The following is a 20,269-nucleotide window of genomic DNA, read 5'->3' on the forward strand; positions in this document are numbered from 1 at the left end:
TTACCATTGCTAACTCTGAGAGACGAGACAGTCCAAGTAACTTCAAAACAATGCTGATTTATTCCATGAGCACAGGTAAAAATTAACATTACACGCTCAGGTATCTTGCACCTCCATCCTGCACGCAGGCAGATGTAAGATGAAAGACCCTGAGCCCACCAGGCCTATACATTATATCACCTCGGTTGGGCTAGCCCCATACTACACAGAAACGTCAACCGAGACGTCTCTGTTGCCAGCTCTGCAGCTGGCCATAGCAGTAGTCAAAACATGAAGCAAATCAATGTGCGTGTGTGTGTCTGTTGATTAAGTGGTGTGTATCTAAAAACATTCTCACACAACCTCTAGTACATGTGACCTAAACATAAGAACATATTATGGCTAAGGCTACAGTTATACACGTCGTAATAATAATATTAAACACCCTGTCTGCTGACAGTCATCAACTCTTCTCTCTAGTTATCCTTGACCAGATGTACCCTGTAGAAACTCATAAGCATGCCTAAGCATTTAACAGTCTAACTATACATCCTATCTCCACTAAACATTTCTAATACATAAAGTATCTATCCAATTTCTATCTGACTAAAAATACCTAACACCTTCTTCCTCTCTTCCCACTGCCTTCTCTTCACTATGAGTCTATCCGCCACCCACCCTCCCAGTGCAGGCGTCTGACATATTTTGCTGTCAATTTGCTAATTCGTAAAGAAGCAAACAAGTGAGAAGCTCACCGGTGCAACGTTATACGCCAGCAGCACATGCTTCAGGTCAGGAGACACCTCATACTTGCTGGCTTTGTACATTTCCTGAAAAGCAAAGTGCAAACATGAGAAGAAAAAGGTAAACTGATGAGAACACGCATGGTATTTATTTCATTAAACTAGTCCTTAAATGACTACGCTTCATGGAGTGCTAGGCTCCTAAAGCAAATGGGAGCTGCATTAATCCCGTTAGTAATCTTGGTTTAGTGATTTGATAGTGGACTTAATATTGTGTCCACTGCAGCACTGACACTACATCCTCACATACCAAAACCCCAAGAGTTAACTTTCATAATAATAATGGATCATTTTATTATGCTTTAAAATAAAACCAGAGCTTTGGGTGTTTTGATTTGCTGACACTATATTAAAAGTTTTAATTTAATTCACAGGCAGCCATGGTCAGCTCTTTAATACCGTGGCTGTGAGAAAATGCTTTACGACTAAGGGAAGATGGTAGAAGACTTACAAATTTCTTGTTATGCACCAAGATGGTCTTTTCATCAGTGTCAACATTGAACTTGATGACATCACCCCCACGATTACGGTACAATAGCTCATTATCTGCATGGTGAGAGAGAGAGAGAAAGAAAAACATTATTTTCAGAAATGTATTATATTCTATAAAATGTGGTGAAAGTAGCTAACATAGTCTTCATAAAAACCAAACAAACCAAAAAGAATCCAGCAAATTCACAGAGATGATGATGATGATACAGAAAGCCTCAACCACAGGACATGCAAACATCAGAGAAATGTGGAACACAGAAATCTCTCATCTGACTAAAATGTTGAACTTGACCAGATTATGATGTGTTTAGGGAGGACCTCATTACTTGGGTAAGATGATAAAAGGCTAAATCAGTTTGCAGGGCCTTTAATGCACTTTTTACACAATATCCAGTTCCCAAAATAATCATCCTCAAGTCATTTTTGAAGAGAACTTTTCACCTTTCAACTAAGTTTAACAAAAGCATCCTAGAATCAGAGTTAAGGTACAATACGTCTGAATACAAAAGCTTCCGGTGCAAACACCGAGTTCAAGCCACTACAGAAAACCCTTATTTGAAAGATGTATTAAGGTTCATACAGCATCCATCAGGTCTTAATAAGGGAATTATAAGTTTAATACAGCAACTGTCCCCTTTCACCTTCAGTCTATCTGCATTGCTCTGCCTTATTGCTTTAGTGATCCAGACATGTGAACAACCACACCATTTGGTGGAAATTAGAGCCCAGAGACTGTTATGCAGAGAGTGCTCCATCTACTAGCATATCTAATTGTCCATTATAGGTGACAAAATTACCATCACAATGGCTTTAATGCAGAACGTGCTTGGGAGAGCAGTTTCAGACATTTTTTTGATTGGCATAGCCAAACGCCCCCTCGTTAAAAATCATCAGCATACTAACAAGGGTATAAAATGGTCTCCTCCATGGAAATCATTCTGATAAACAAGACATTTTTTTCCACCATGCTCCATTATTTTAGTTCGCCTCTGCCTGGCGTCTTGAAAATTGCAGATGATGGGGCTTGGACAGGCAAAAAGAAAGACAAGGTGGTGATATATCATGAGTGGTCAGAGAAATTGACTGGACCTTATTTTGCTTCATGACCTTGTTTTCAAGAAGAAATAGAGACTTCATTTTCAACTCAGAGACCTGCATCTCTTTAAGGCACCATTTTCATTTTCATTCTTTGCTGAATCGCTCATCATAAGACACCTCTGATTTACCTCAGATCTCTCAAATCCTTCCCATCACTGCCCTTTCCTAAGCCCTCCTGCTGAGTTCATCATATTAGACCTTATAACCCCCTCCTCAAACTCTGTTCTACTCTTTCAGAGTAATAAGTATCTGCTCCTTCACAGTAAATATAGCCTCCCATCTCTCTGTTTAACTTTCTGCCTCTTCCCTTTCCTGTTTATGTTCACTCACTGTGCATTAGCTTTCTTCTCTGATCTATTCCTTTTCACGATAATGATACGTCTCATTAACACAGCCTCCTGCCCTGAGCAGTCCAGCCTCCCTCCAGGGGACACCAGGGGAAAGGAGACAGGGAGAGATACAAGGCAACTAAGTGATGCTGAGGTGCTACATTTTGGATTTGTACAATTCACCTCAATGGACGTCCATTTACAGAAGCATATTCTAAGAACATGCCACTTCCTATGGAAACCTAAATGATAGCCTGGTGTTATTTTCATAGTTTAAGAGATTGAGGTTGTGTTCCATTCACACCGCTTGTTGTGTAGCAGCAAGGGTGGGGAAACGTAATTAAAGGGAGTGCAGCCGGGACAGGGGGCGGTGATATGATGCTGATCATCAGCTGATAATGGCCATTCCAGAAAACAGGCAATTCTTTCATATTAAGCAATATAATGTCTCTGCTTTTGAACACAAAGTGAACAGCCTACATCACTGACTAGAAACTGCCCTAAAGAGCCCAGAAACCATGACACCATTTTAATATCAAATAGTTTCAATTTAATTCAATCATACACAATCTAGATCAAGGAGTGAATTTTCAAGCTTGCATTATTCAGACATCCTATCTGCACAATTTCTGATTCATAATGAAAAGTTGTGGGCTACTGGGAGGACTCAGTGCCCACACTTTCCAACCACAAACAGGTTGCTGTTCAACATGTGGTATTTTGTTGATGTGTCACTAATTGCCGTGGCTTTGGGTTGCCACAAGCGGCATGTGCCATTTCATGTACCAAATTTAAATGGAACAGAAACCACACCTATCTGGCACAAGCCAGAAGTGTGCCGGTCAGGTTTTCAAACAAACCCAATGATTGAGCCATTTCTGTTGATCATACCTTTAAGGTCATCAGATTAAACTGCTGGGATCTGGGTACACTCTGTCATGAAGACTCTGACCAGACAAAACCTAAATTACGAGTATACTGGCCCATGAACAAACAACAACAGTGTAGAGGTTTATACTGTACAAAAGCTATGCAAATAAAACTCACATTGTACCGACACTCCAGCTCCCTCTGCACACCTGGGAACCAAGTTTTTTTTTCCCCTAGTACTTCAGTGGCTTCACTGTACTGTAGGCTTCATTAACACGTCAGTCATTTTTTGCCTCATGCAATATGACAGGTTAATGAGAAAGACAGAACAGTGGAGAAAGACTAGTTAATAGTCCCCTGAAGTGAAGGTGCCTCCTACTGCACTATAATTGGTATGAGTTGAACTTTTTGCAATACTGTGAATTCTACTTTATTCCCAATCCTTCATACCAGTTTTTACAAAGCTGCCTTTGGGGACAATAAAAGTACTGAACTGAATCAGTTCTTACTTGTCCTTTTCTTGAAAGCACCACTGTAGTCAATTAATTCACTGAAATCTGTGTTCTCCAGAGTGTGTCTGCTCCTGGTTGAGTGGTTTGAAACACCCCACGAGATTAGAGCCAGAGTCCTCAACAGATAAATTCTGACAGAATAATATGGAACAAGTTAATCCATCAGATATGGAAAAAAAAACAAAAAAAAAACACCTGTTTACCTTATGCATGCTTTTCTTCTGTTTTGTCACATACTGACCTTAGGAGTATGCACTCACCAAAGGTGAAAACTGACAGAGCAGATTACATGACAAGCTCGTCTGGAACATAGAGAGACACACATTCCAACTCACTACTGAAAGGGAAATACTGCTTTAATGATGCTACAATCAAACCACAGTACATGACCGTGTTTACAGCACCCACTGGGTGAACTGAAACAGGTTGTTCGTGTAGCTGAGAGGTGAGCCAAGGCTGCAGTTGTTCTGGATGAAATGGGATTTTTCTTGTCGGTTCCAGGTCATTTGTCCATGCCCAAGGCTGTCGATGATGACTGGTCTGATAAAAACGACAACAGCCACTGGGGGAGAATTATGGTTTTTCTTGGTGGCTAAATAAAATGAAGTCTCCCTTTCACTAATACAGTCTTATACACATTGGCTTAGATGTGCTGCAAAATATTAGTTCATAAAAAGTTCAATACGAGTTTTAATTAAAAATAGCTCCTAATTTAGTGCATGGTTCTGGAAAAGGAATTCCACACAATGGCAGTGTGTATTTTTCACATTTCACATTTGCAGCACCATGGAACTGGAATTTTATTTCTGACCAAGTTGATAAATGAGCATGCTAACAAATGAATGGCACAGTAAACAAATGGGCAAAAACCTCAAGTATGAACCTGCTACTAAAATATGAAACTTGCTGCTGGTCAGTTTTCACAGTGGAAGTCATTTATGTTCATCAGAAATGCCAACCAGCGTCGCCTGCTGGATTCATCACTCACTGCTTCATTTACCTCTCAGGTCACCATTAAGGTTTAAAAAATTGATTCTATTTCACGCTGTTCAACTTGTGGCATACAGAAGAGTGCTTTATTTATTTATTATTTGTTTAAATAGCTTGTTAGCTATGCTTCTGTCCCATCAATGCATCTTACCTGGATGCCAGAACAGAACCATGAATGTATTATTTGTCCTTAATATACCCATTAACAGAACAGGCAGAGATGTAGTACATCCATGAGAACAGGTGCCGCCTTTTTGAGACGGGGGGTGGTTTCAGTGCCTACACCTGACACATCTCCAGTGTTGTAGAGCAGAGAATATGCTTTGTTGTTTCATGAATATGAAACCTCAGTCTCATCCAAGACAGGGACTAGTTGACCTACAGACGGGGGGGGTTGAACAGCTGGCCCTGTGGCACAGTCACAACAACTAAGAGCTGAACAGGCTCAAAACAGTGGAAATGAACGTGGACTTCAGAAGAAACTCCCCCCCCCTCAACCACACTCAGCAGCACTGTATCAGCAGAAGAGTCCTTCAAGTTCCTGGGCTCCACTATCTTCCAGGACCTGAAGTGGCCATCCAACACTAGCACTGTCATCAAGAAGGCACAACAGAGGATGTGCTTCCTGAACCAGTTCAAGAAGTTCAACCTGCCCCAGGAGTTGTTGATACAGTTCTACAGAGGAATCATCGAGTCTGTTCTCTGCACCTCCATCACTGTCTGGTTTGGCTCAGCAACCAAACAGGACAAGTACAGACTTCAGCGAACAGTGAGGACTGCAGAAAAAGTCATTGGTGTGAGCCTGCCCTCCTGTACACCTCACGGGTCCCAAAGAGGGCAGAGAAGATTTCTGCAGACCCCTCACACCCTGGATGCAAACAGTTTGAACTCCTCCCCTCTGGACGGGGCTACAGGTCACTGTGCGCCAAGACAGACACGAGGAAACTTTCTTCCCTGAGCCATCACTGTGATTAACACTTGACCCATGACTGTATGACAGAACGACTTATATTCCTAATGCACATTCCTTTATCTTGTTTACTCATTGCCTCACAGAAGAGTGTCGCACATATGCACTGCGAGCATTCAAAGCTGATTCTGACATTCTAATTTATACTTGATTTTTTTCTCTTTCAAATTTGGCTGGGTGGTTAATAACACATTTTCCTGTGGTGTGACTCAGAATACATATTTTCTCTGTTTTACCCAAACTTTAAAATACAGAGCAACAGACCTGAATTTGATCACCACCTTCCTGTGGGCATAAATGCAAAGTGCCAGCAATTCGGTGCCATTAACTGAAGGACACAGCAAAAGGAGCTGTAACAAGGCAAAGAGCACCAGTATACTGTATGCCCCTGTGACACAGGTGCATTCAAAAAGCATTGAACAAGAACATATTTTAATATGCCATGATAACATTGTGGTTATATGAAAGGCCCTGAACCCAGGATGAGCTCAGATCAACAAAGAGTTGGAATCACTACACTGTTAAATCTTAATATGGTTTCTTCTGAAGGACTATCGGCATTCTGCATCGTATGAATGTAACAAAGAGCATCTCTTTTAACAGTAGCTGTTGGCATTTTTATTCCATAATAATGTAATCAAGCCACAGAATGCACAAACAAAACACTTTCACCATGTTGGCCTCTGTTTGCTTACTGGACAACAATGTTCCCAAGCTGTAATCAAACAGGATTATAGAAAATTAATACCATATTCTTGTAATTCTAATACCGCTGAAAGCAGATAAGTAGAGAATGTGCTAAATATTAATGACCTCAAAAAAAATTCATTACTCATCCAACTCCATATTCCTTCCAGCATGTCTCCTAAGGGAGCATGCAAGAAATCATCACCAACTTGCTAAAGCCCTGGTGCTTTTTGTAACCCATACCTTCAATTTGCTATTAATCCATAAACCTCCGATTTGACTGACTGCCTTTGATGTGCTGGTCATTCCATTCAGTCTGACAGCTATTCATATGCTCCTCATAAATCCATATAATGTCTGACACTGCTTGGATTGCCAATCGCAGTCCTCAAGCTTTCTCTTTTGTGAATGTGTGAGGCTGTGTGTTAGTGTAGCAGTGATGTGCACTATTTTGCACTTGTAAATAGAGCTGCACGATTCTGGGGAAAATATGAATCACGATGTTTTTCTTTCATTTTGAACTGAATCACGATTTTGGGCGGGTCGGTGAAATGCAGTCTTATTAACAATACCGCACACACAGGAGATTATCGACAATACACAGCCCACCCAGCGAGTTGTAGCCTGTGGTCCAAACACTGGGTCCTCATCAATTTTTCAGGAAGGCAGCTTTCACAACACCGGATCTACTGTAGTTGCACAATAGCTTTTCCTCCTCCAAATGGGAACAGGTAAGACCCTGGAATTTTCAGGTTTTTTTTCTTCCTTTTCTGAATTCAAAACATTAGCATATTGCGTTTTCTGGTTTCAAGTATTTGTACAAGTTCATCGTGTTACCATAGGGAGCTGCAAAACAGTTTGCACACTGTTAGCCTCTGACCCTAGCATCAACACGTTGGATTTGTTTCAAATTTTCTCTTCCGTGTACAGCTCATTACGTGATGTAACGTAGTCCAGTTATTGGTTAACGGAGCTTGGAGAATAAAAGGGAGCACCTGGTTTGATGCAACAGATCTCCCTGCTAATGAAACACTGTCACATGAAAATTAGATCGCATAGGGGTCGGAATTGAGATTGGTAAACGATTAATGGTGCAGCCGTACTTGTAAACAAATCACTGAATTTGAAAATTAATATTAATTGTAAAAATTAAGATCATTAGGGACACTGGGATCCATATAATAACAACTGTAATAAATAGCATCACCAGCAGTGACCTCTCTTGTTTGGAAGGCTATTCCATATCATACCATCTCTGAGATCCCCCTACCACCACCACCAATATTTCAGTTATTTGTAAAACTTTTATACACAATTCCTAAACCAAATCATGCAACCACTTTACTGAGAACGTCTACATCCTCATGTGGATTCTTTAGAAATGTAAATGTGTTTGTAGAATCTCTAGGAACAAGTGTCTTGCTGTCAGGGATGCTCTCAGCCTTGTTGTTGTGATACACAAACACAGTTACGCTATGAATTCTCAGTGATAAGACAGCTAACATCACTTCAAAGGACTGTAAGGCGGTTTTACAAATTAGATGTTAATGCCATAGGTAATATAGGAATGTGGACTGTTAAATACTAAACAGATATACAGCTGCACTGACTGTCTAAACATACAGTTACTGCAGAAATATTACTGCATCAGTCCTGCCTAAAACAGACAATTCCGCATACTGAACTGGAAAACCATGTGTACATTATGAACAAAGACTCTAAATATTTAAGTTATTGGCATTAGCTGTAGCTGCTAAAAAGTGCGCCTAGTGTGTTGTGTGTTGACATTTTTTAACCTTTATTTTACCAGGCAATCCCATTGAGATCAAGATCTCTTTTTCAAGGGAGACATTCATGTGCAAGCATACGTCTGTTTCCTGTGTGTGGGTGGTGCATGTTTGTCTTTTTTCTTTTCTTCAGGCACAACTGGTGCTTTTCAAGAAGATTTACTCACTATTCTTGTGTGTTGCTGTGGGACTAAACTGGCAGGCTGTGAAAGACTGCTAACAGAATAAAATGTTAGTACTGCTGCTGCTGTAATATTTGTATTGAAAGAGTAAAAACTACTTCTGATGGAAAAGAGATGCAACAAGGCAAAACAATACAATAAAAAAAGACTATTAGCTGAAAAAACACAGGCCAACTAACAGAATAAACCTTAAGCTACCTGGTGTTGTAAAACTGTGAGCTAGCTCTTTTTCAGTGATCGGTGTCATTTTAGACTGTTATTAGTAAAAATGACAATGACCAAGTATATTTTGCATATTTCCATCTGAAATCTAGAACCTCAAGCTGTTTTTGAAGAGAAGCAAGACATAGTAATCAAGAATCATGAATGTATGCATGTCACTGGGATGAACAAGAATTTGATGTGAGTTTTAGGTTGGACTTGACTGCAATAGCTGTTTTTTTTTCCCTCCAAAATTTGCTTCTCAAAACTTGGATCAAAGATGACGCCAACTCTTCAGATGTCACCTTCATGCTAGCAGCTACGGAGCCAATTTATCACGATACACACTGGAGTGACAATATACCTCTAAAGCCTACTTTTCCTGTTCCTTGCTAGATATGAAAACAATGAACAGAATCAGTATATTGTGACAGCTTGTGCCTGTCAAAAGACTAGTTGTTCATGCCACCAAATCCTGGGGATTGAAAGAGGTAGGAAAATTTGAGTTTGTGACAGAACATCCTTTCAGATTAAACATCTGACAAACCTATGATAAAACTGGGTCTGCTGTTTCATATTGTCACTTTTTTTCAAAGGATGATTGTGTGTGGCACCAACTGAACACCAGATGCTTACTGTGAGTATAAGGACAAATTTGATATTGTTAAGAAAAGGACCCACTGTAGAACATTTATTTCATTACTCATGTTGTGTCATGGGAGCAAAATCATGAAAAGCCATTAAGGGAGTGAGACAACTGGTTAATCTCTTGTAAAGTGGGTGCTTTACATAAACATTAGAGATGAGAGGTTGTACATCACTTGGAAACAAGGTAATTCTCTGATGTGCACACGCGTGCACACTGACAAAACAAATATTAGTATGCGTCGCTCTTGACTACATCACAAGTCACTCTCAAAATCCCAGTGATAACACTTGTGGGTAGTTTCAATAGGTCAATCGATTTGCAAATGGCTCCCTCTTCACCATATTTAATAAGCTTCAGTGAGACTAAAGAATCCTGAAGCAGCAAAGAAGGAATGTGGCCATTAAAATGACGAGCAGCTGCTCAGAGCGCCTGTGCTGTGTCCCACAGGGCTGCCTTCACCTTGGTGCTGTGAGAATGATGTCAGTGCTCTGTCACAGACACAGCATCACAACATGATCAGAATATTGATGAAGAGCGAAGAGTGATGTTGATATAATGATGCCAAATGCATGACAATGCTACTATTACTGCCACTACAATTAATACTGCTACTACAACTACTCCTAAAATAGTAGTAGTCAATAAAAGTAGGAACCGACAATTTGAGATCCTGGTACATCCCAAGTCTCTTATATGATCATTCCTTGCTCCATGATATTTTTCCAGGTAGAGGATCAAGGACATCCCAAGATTCTGAAGAAGGAGCCATAAATGAAGATACAGTAGATGAGAGCATCCTTTACCGAAGTCTTTTATGGACCGATGCCCCTTTATTGGAAACCAGTTGGTGATTGGATGCTTCAGGTGAAAGATTGGAGGACAGAAGGTCATATGTCTCTAAAATGTGTTGATTCCTATCTCCTTGCATCTTAGGCAGGCAGGATTAAGACACAAGGAAACGACAGGTGAATCCCAGTTCCACTAACTACATCCACATTTCCCTCAATTGCATCTTACTCCCGCCCACGCAACATGCAAGAAAAAATGTGAGGAAAACCTGAGGGGAGAGAGGAACTAGGAAATGCATTTTAACTGACATGAGACATCCTTTCCTCTGATTCTTAATGTGAAGCGTCCAATCACAAATCAATTTACAACAAAGAGGCGTGTCAATCTGTAACAGACTTCCACAAAGGATGCGCTCGTGTATCCTCGGTTATAGCTCCTCCTGCAGAGTCCTTGCTCCTAGGAGCAAAAATAAATGCTCTGGGATGTCCATCATGGTGGATCAGAACAACTTTGGGTCAACAGGAAGGAAAACGCTGGTAATGATCCCTCACTGCCCAGTGCTGAGACAGGAAGCAGTTCTTAAAACAGTGTGTGGATATACAACGGACCGTTTGTGTAATAACTGCACCTTTTTTTTTTTCTTTTTGAAATACAACTGATCAATCTGGCAATATCTTTAGGATCGGTAGGATAAGCACAATCTTATAAATTATAAAAATAATGGCCACAACTACTAAAATAAGTCAAAGTAAACCAAAATTATCCTTTAAAATGATGCTCATTTTGCTGTACATGCAGGGATCACAATCTCTGCAACTTTTCTGTGAGGCAGATAAAAGCACCTAATGGTTCTCAGTCAGAAAAGGGTGGCTTGTTCCCTTCAGGTTGGTGGGGAGTTCCTGCCTCAAGTGGAGGAGTTCAAGTATCTTGGGGTCTTGTTCACGAGTGAGGGAAGGATGGAACGGGAGATTGACAGGCAGATCGGTGCAGCTTCTGCAGTAATGCGGTCGATGTACCGGTCCGTCGTGGTGAAGAAGGAGCTGAGCTGTAAGGCGAAGCTCTCGATTTACTGGTCAATCTACGTTCCGACTCTCACCTATGGTCATGAACTTTGGGTCATGACCGAAAGGGCAAGATCCCGGATACAAGCGGCTGAAATGAGCTTCCTCTGCAGGGTGGCCGGGCGCACCCTTAGAGATAGGGTGAGGAGCTCGGTCACCCGGGAGGAGCTCAGAGTAGAACCGCTGCTCCACCACATCGAGAAGAGCCAGCTGAGGTGGCTCGGGCATCTGTTTCGGATGCCTCCTGGGCGCCTTCCTAGGGAGGTGTTCCGGGCATGTCCCACCGGGAGGAGGCCCCGGGGAAGACCCAGGACACGCTGGAGGGACTATGTCTCTCGGCTGGCCTGGGAACGCCGCGGCATTCCCCCGGAGGAGCTGGAGGAAGTGTCTGGAGAGAGGGAAGTCTGGGCATCTTTGCTTAGACTGCTGCCCCCGCGACCCGGTCCCGGATAAGCGGAGGAAAATGGATGGATGGATGGTGCATAAGTACAGTATATATTTAAACTAATACTGGTGGGCACAACATATAATAGTCATTTTTAACTTTTAACCAAAGTCATGATCATTACAGATTCTCAGGGTTGTTATTCAGTCTGTCTCCAAGGAATTGATCAATATGTGGAGACAGCCAGGGGTAGGGAAAACATAAAACTGGGCTAAGTAGGTTTAAAGAAAATTCAATTTCAGCCTCCAGCCAGGGAAGCCATTATTGCACATTTTATAGAGAGCCCTGCAAGCATGCAGGTAGGTCGAGCACCGGGTCTATTAGAAATGACACACTAACAAAGATAAAATAATCAGCTGATGGATCACTCCTTCTTTCTTCTTTTCTTTCTTCCTTGTCAGCTGTATATAATGACAGACTAAAAATACCTCAGGATCAAGGATGGTATTGTCAACAGCACAAAAAGCAGGAGATGAAAGAGCCGACTGCCTTTTAATGACTAGTCTTATTTCATGGTGACCGCTGCTGTATGTATGAATAATTACACAGCTTCTCTACAGTGCTTCTCCTTCCTCAGTGCATGTTGATAGAACACTCTTAATTTAAGGGAATACATGGTAAGAAGTAAAAAAAATTCTCCAAACATAAAGATCTTATGTAATTTAGCCTCTGTTTGTCAGAAATGTCTCTAATCACTGTTTGAGAACACTGAACAGATGTTAGCTTCCAGATGTGTGCAGCACTACTGCCGTTGTTCGATGTTCACCAAGGCTCATTCATGTGTGATTGATTTGTTTACAACTTTCATGGGTCATAGCTAGCAACAGCTACAAATCAGCCACATGAGAAGTCTCATCCTTAAGTGCACATGGGGACCTGTAGTTAAAACAAACAATGAAATCAGGCCAACAATCACGCAGCTCATCATCTGAGATACCTGAGATCCAGAGGGATAACATCTTTCTGTCCCTAATACAATAAATATGGGCTTTCAACTTTCCAATTATAACCAATCACAGAGGCGTAAGACTGCAATTTGAGGTTTCAAGACAAGATTTAACAGATGTGCCATTTCAAGGAGTGATCCTAGATACTGTGATTGGAGGAGACAGCTTCGCTGGGCACAAGAGAGGGCAAAATCCACCTCATTAATCCTTCAGCTTCACAGATTGCTCACATGTTGGAGCTGTGATCATTCTCTTCACTGCCATGCTGAGACATGTTAGGCTGCATCAAGTCACTGTCTAACCTTGATACAAAATCAAGTATATAATTTTCTCCCACTGGCTCACTTTAGTGCTGTCATTGTTTAATACCGTCATAACCCCACTATTTAAAAAATGCATTTGACATTGGTGGCGATGAATTGTCACAATAGTGGCAAGCACACAGAGAAAAATGAGGGTTATGTTTACAGGTAATTGAGTAGCTATTGAAGCTTATAGAATAAGTCATTCTGGGGAATGTCAGAAAGCAAGGGCACACTCCCATAATACACAAACACACAGCTTTGTAATGACTGAAGAGGGACAAATGGTATAAAAAAAGACAATAAAAGAAGGAAACAAGCCTGGACATTTTAGCAAACATTACATTTGCTGGTTGAATTGTGGTTTGATACACATTCATATCGATTTTTTTTCATTTGCCCTAAAGCTCAAATCAGAAATATATCATTACTAAAATATCATTCCTAAAATAATGAGTACAATAGTTTACAGCAGTTTAATGAAGCATTATTGGGTTTTATAACCAAATCTGGGGTGTACTTGAACTGAAATCTAGATATACTGTGTGTACCAATGTCTTCTCCCTCTCACTCTGCTCTTTTTGATTCTGATTGGTTAATAACAACTCTCATTGGTAACTCAAGTCATGCCCTCTGCATATAGTAAAAACAGATGTTAAAGGTTAATTAATTGCAGTAAGATGTGTTAAGCAAAATTTAACAACTGGGGGATATTTACTACACCTGTAGCAAATCACTGTCAGGAGCAGAAAGTATCATAGCACCACAATTTTTCAATTTAGCAGCATATTTACCAAGACTAATAATGTAAATGAGCACATCTGTGTTCATTTTAATTCAGTTCAGCTAGTAAGGACGTGCCTGTACTGTGCACAGGTGGACTGAGAGAGACAGTAGAAAAGTGTATTTACTGTGACTTAACTTTTGGAGCTGCAGCCACTTGGTCTCCTGCCAGTCACATCACATTTTATTTTGTTCAGTAATTGAAGCATGGTTTGATCTGAAAGCCTGTAAAAGCTCCTCTCATTCTGGTGAGCAATGTGACCTACAAACACCCTCTCCCTCCCCAAACATGTTCTTAACTCCAAAGAGATCTTTTGAGGGTAGTGGTATAAATTTCCATTCTCTCCTGCCTGATTTTTGCATCCCTGAATGGGAACGCCTTAAAATGCATGCAATTCCTGCAATGCCACTTTTCTTCTGTTGTTTCAGCAGAAATCTCACCCACCCCCTCTAACCCACTGTGACTCCATAGTAAATATCCCCATAGGAGGCAGGGACACTCCAAAATAAATATCAGAGCCTTGAAATAATTCTTCCTTAGTCTTTAATCATGTTAGATAACAGCTGCCTACTCACACTACAAACAAACTCAGTTCGAACTCACAAAACTGTGAAACCCCTGGATTACTTACTGCTTATCCATTTGGCATCAGGGTCATGAATCCTAAAGTCTTTTCTGAAGAGGTCTCCAATAGTCAGTTTGGTCTTGTAAGCCAGCCGGTCATCCTCACCTGCAAAGGGACAGAGAAAAATGACCAGCTCCTTGTTAAACAAGAACAGGACAGTTAGCACCAACCAAACAAAAAAACTGGTAACACTTTATTTTACAGGTCAGGTATCTCCTAAAGATTTTTTGAAAGTTTCCTGCAAAGAACCATGTAGTTTGGCATTAATTACAAAAAATAGAGAAAGACTGATCTTTTCCTAGTTAGTCCACTGTGTTGTGTTGACTTTGTTATTGGCTGCCAGATAAATTTTCATGAAAGAAATTGCTGTGTAAACCCCAGTTATTACTTATGGTTTATTAATTATTTGAAATGGTATTCATTTATGCTGAATTGGACAAATTTAACATTTTGCATGTGTAGATCACTTTTTCATCTCTGAAGAAATCCTCAGGTTTATGTTAGCATTTAGAAATAACTGGAAGTGTACCAGCTGATCATGCTCTTAATTGTAACTGTAATTAGTACCAATTATATGGTTGCTTCCAGGAAACGTCTTACAAATGTATTTAGCAATGAACTGGAATTTACATACCCGTAAAATAAATCATTATGAAAAACCTTTATGTATGCTAATTTGACACTAATATGCAAGAGTTTTATCCCTGACATGACCGGTTCTTGTTCTTCCTGAGTCAACGGATCCTCTTACTCAGAACTTCTTCAAAGATTTTTCAGGCTAAGTGCCACAATGTCCCCAACAGGTTTCAAGTTGCCTGCATACTAAACTAAATCTGAGACTACAGTATATCAAAATTAAATCAGGATAGACAGTGTTACAGAGTGAAACACCGCTATAAATATCATGTTTTATATAGACAGATCATTATTCAACAACCAGTGTGGATGCAGTGAAGCTGCTCTTAGAGTAATAGGCATTTGCACTGAACAGATGAATGGAAGGAGACTCTTTGAATGTTGAGTTGTCAGATTTTGGGGAAAATGGCAGCCAGCGTGCTCTGTTGAGTGGCTGGATTATTCCACTATTAGAGGCATTAGTGTTTTTATGTGACATTCTAAATCACCCACTCTTATCAGTGGGTGACACTGTAGAAAACAGGTTCCAAACAAATATATTAAGTTGTTTTATCTGTAGAAACTTCACTAATTTTTGAATTGCTGGGTAGTTGGAGCAGAAATGCATATACATTTACATAAACGAATCAAACACAAATAAAAGTATATGCCATAAAGCAGGGGGCCACCATCCAGGCTTATGCCGTCCTTACACCTAACAACCCTTCAAGCGATTTCATGTTGCAGACAAATTTCAAACTTCAGATTAAAATCATAAGTCTTGCTATGAGTCATGTCACGCTCCTGACATCTCAGTCACTTGATGTAAGGTGGTGGTGAAAGGAATACGAGTGATATAACAAAGCAGAGCACTGTTTTAACTCCCGCAGGCCTTTGATTAAGACTAGTGCGGCTTCGGATCATCAGACCGGATGTGCATATATACAGCAGATGCCTCCTGCAATTCATTTCAGCTTAATTTCATCCATCAGTGCCCATCACATCATCTCTTGCTCCATAATATGACTCATTTCACCTCTGTACGTGTGGTTGGAAGATAAAAAGCAAAAGGCAGAATACAGTTTCCAGTCACTCTCAAGTTACATTTGGGTTCAACAGTAACTTCTTTCATGTTTTGAGGGTTTCAGTCTCACACAGGAGGTACATGCCCAATATTTGAGTGATATTTTCACCACTGTATTAACTAGATTTGCAAAGGAAGCAGAATTATATTAAAAATATATAAAGAAATATAAAAAAATGAACCAGAAAAAAAATGATAAACAGTGGACTGAAATCCATACTATAATAGGGTTCAAGAAAAAGAACAAGGGAATTAGTGAAAAATTTTTTTTTCACAGGAAAATTAATAAAATGTCACTATTTTCACTACAAAAAAAGAGAAACCTCTTTGCAAGATTAACAAGCCTGCGCTTGAGCAAGCTGTGACACTAAAAATGTCTATTGAAACTCAGAATAATGAAAATGCTTTTAGGTAAGTTAGAAGATCCATAATGCAGAATGACCCACTGTGCCTGTTCAGTGGCAGAGAAACTCTCGGATGGAACAATGAAAAGACCATGTTGTGCATGTTTTAGCTGACTGTAAAATACAACTGTATGTAGTTAACATCACAACTGAACATTATTAAAAAGTTATATGGCAATATAGGTTCATATTCATGACAACATCGCGCTACTTTTGAGAAATCCTGTGTCCTTTATGAAAGTATGCATGGTCAACTTGTTATATCACTGCCTGTATCACTAATGTTACTGAAAATGTGGCCTGTTTAAAAACATTTTACACAATTTATGTAAAAGCTTGTGAGCTAATATCAGTGACTTTGGTAACAGTGGGCTATTTTTTCCATAAACGGCCGGTCATTTTCTGTATGAATAGTATTTTCAGCAATCTCCATACAGAAACCGATGACCATGAATTTGCTCTAATGTCTGTCAGCTGTCAGTCCTGGATTAGCTTGTTCATCTGAGACACAATTAAAAAACATCAGGGAAGCACATGTTTTTGTTTGTTTTTTTGTAACAAAACCCCAGACCTGACTGTGTTGCCCCACAGGCTCTGAGCAGCCATAATTTCCTGAAGTCAGCACGAGTCAGACACTCGGACAGATGTCGAGACATTTCACTGAAAACCAAAATGTCAGGGGATGATCAAAGTCATTAGATACATGTGATCCCATGAGATACCACACTGTAAGGGTGGCTAAAACATGATGTTATGAAGATGTAATGGGCTACAAATGTAACATCAGTGTGTTCTTGCACCAGCTTCACAGAAACATTTCCCAGCATGCCATATCACATACAGATCTGCAAACCACTCTGTCCTGAGACATTAAGCAACAATGACTGACCAAAGTGGAGTTCAAGATCAATAACATGATGTTAATGGACACACTGGGACAAACAAACCCATGTTGTTCAGGGAGAGGTTCTCCAACTGCTTAAGCACCTCAGAGAAGAGCTGCAAATGTTTCCTCAGCAAAACTGTGACCACAACCACTAATTTTAATCTGACACATGCTTTGATCCAAGTGACACAGCTGTCAGAGAAATCATCCTTACAGTATGGAGCAGGTGGATGGGAGAAGGGGCGGTTCATTTGAGGCAGACAACAAAATGGCATTTTCTTTTCGTGTTAACACCAGTGCATTTTAGACACAGCTGGAAAAAAAAAAACTGTTCAGTGTCAGCTTTAAGATCAATGTGAGATCTCAGCAACTGACTTTAGAAAAATACCAATGATTAATATTCACACTTTGTGCTTCAATGATAACCAAATGCCTCAAGAGATCCTGAAATATTCATGACATGACAATCATGGAAAACAAGTGCTATGATCCACACAACTTTGAAAACTTCAGCTTCAGGTATAAACGATTCTATAGATTTAACAGAATATTACAGTAGTATAATATCAGTGGTTTCTATCAGTGGTTCCCAGCGCGTTTGCTTGTCTACAGTCTACTTGAAATATCTTATTAGAGGCTGGTTATACAAGATCATATTACAACAATTTGATCTGTTTTACTACATAAAAGGCATTATGATAAAATACAAACATTACACAAGGCAATATCAAAAGGCAAAAAGGCAGACTGATGTAAACAGCCAAATAAAATGATTGTGCAAGAGGTAAAACTATATGGTATTTCTCAACAAGAATTACCACTTTGAGGTTGTATGCTTCTGCCAACCAGTCACATTCACAGGAATGGGACAGACGGTCAGTTCATTCTTGAGTTCAAGCGAACCTTTGTGCCAGATTTGAAGAAATCCCCTCAAGGCGTTCCTGATGGGCCAGACAGACGAACAACCCAAGAACAACCCAGCCGTGTCTATCGCCAGCATGGAGGCATAATAGCAGATAAAAAATTTTATAGAACAGAATTTTCCCTTATTCCCTACAGCAGTAATTAGTTTGTAGCTCCTAAGGTTCATCTTGCAACACCTCATTAGTAGTGATGTGCGAATCGATCCTGTAATATCGATAATTCTAATCCAAGCCTTTCCTGTTGTAGGATCAATTACCATGTTTACAAATCAATATCTAAAATAAGTAGGCTAATTTAGAGTAAATGTATATTTTATCTTCAACAGGGGACACAGTAAATAGTAACTACACTATCCAGGACAAAAATAATACTTGGTTGATAGGAACTACTTCTCCTTCTGCCTGTCACAGACATGTGTGAACTACTGCCGTGTAAATGCATGGGTCACTCAGAATAAGGAAAACTTTTGGTCTGGAGTCTCTCGGCAACAGAGCATTGGTATCTGCAATACCAGCCTGGAATTTACTTGGTATTGGATCAGAAAGGAAATAAGTGCAGTCGCATATCATTACTCCATAATCTCCTGACCACCACGTTAGGATGACTCCACTGATCATTCCAGCACTAGCTATAATCTGAGTGTAGATACAGTCAGGAGTGTAACATCTCGTTTCGGATCTAAGATCCAACGCTGGCTGATGTTTGGACTGAAAAATAGCTGCTTTTTAACAAACACTACCATGTCACATCATGTCTGTGCACCTTTTTCCTTCTAAGACAAGACAGCTGTAGGTATAGATCATCTGCTGTGTCATGGTGATGAAACAGTATGACACCTTGCTTTGTGGTCTACAGCTAATCTCACATTCAGCCAGGGCAAGTCACTATCAGCTCCGCGTTGCCTGAAAAAAATATATCTGACACCATCATGAACAAAGAAAGCTTTTTGAACAAATCCAGAAAACACAATGACTTGCATCATTCTCCACACGGTGTGTGTGGCATAACAGATGGACAGATACCGACTGATCCTAAGCTCCTCCCTGATTTCATCATGGGAACAAACATTTGAAGGCATCTGCTTGCTGCGTCACTGGAGTTTTGATTGTCATTATCACAGCTAGAAGAACGTAGCTGCAAGGAAACAGTACTGCACAGAAGTTACAGGCTCCAATCAGAGGTTAAGTACTGGATTCATAATCTGTTTTGACTGCCATATTTATGGATTGAACACAGAAGCAGTCAGTGGAAAGATGAAGTTATACATACATTTTAATTTACAAGGTAAATATATTTTTTGCACGTCTTTATCTCCCTCTCACAGAAACTCAGTCTAAGAAAAGGGACCAGTCAGCCTCAGCAGGGTCAGCTCCTTTTTTTCAGCACTATACAATGGCAGAGGGAGTTTCAACTGGACACTGAGCCTGGCCATTTAAACATAGTCGGGAGGTCTCAAATACAGCAAGTCTGCAGTCTTGACTACAAAAGAACAGGTAATCCTGCCTAACAATACAGGTATTTTGCTTTTGCAGATTCATTCTTTAATTAGGTCCTGACCACTTGAAAAGAAACCCATTATTGTTGAACTTCTTTTCTATCAAATAGTGCATTCAAAAGCACACTAGTATCAGACTATGGTGGACTTTTAGGTATTTGTGTCAGTATGCTGTGAACAATCACAATCACATTTTCAGAAACATGAATACGCTTGGTCTGTATTGGAGACAAATTCCTTTTGTGTATGTAACATACTTGGCCAATCAAAATGATTACTGAATAAAAGTGATTATCGATTAAAGCTGCTGTAGGCATATTTGTATTATTACAATGAACCAAATGGTTTCTTCTAAAGTA

The 20,269-nt window shown here is 40.1% G+C and overlaps 1 protein-coding gene across 5 annotated transcripts in view; it reads right to left on the reverse strand.

Annotated features, from left to right (window-relative positions):
- Positions 1–20,269, reverse strand: part of dpp6a (dipeptidyl-peptidase 6a) — a 163,665-nt gene that overhangs the window by 28,581 nt on the left and 114,815 nt on the right. For all 5 annotated transcript variants that reach the window (XM_020602865.1, XM_020602845.1, XM_020602875.1 and 2 more), the window contains 3 exons: positions 14,509–14,607; positions 1,234–1,328; positions 735–809 (listed from right to left, as the gene is read on the reverse strand). In XM_020602865.1, the coding sequence (XP_020458521.1) occupies positions 735–809; positions 1,234–1,328; positions 14,509–14,607 (269 nt within the window). The remainder of the gene's footprint in view (positions 1–734; positions 810–1,233; positions 1,329–14,508; positions 14,608–20,269) is intronic.

This window comes from Monopterus albus, unplaced genomic scaffold (assembly GCF_001952655.1).
Source record: "Monopterus albus unplaced genomic scaffold, M_albus_1.0 scaffold3.1, whole genome shotgun sequence".
Classification (NCBI taxonomy): Eukaryota; Metazoa; Chordata; class Actinopteri; order Synbranchiformes; family Synbranchidae; genus Monopterus; species Monopterus albus.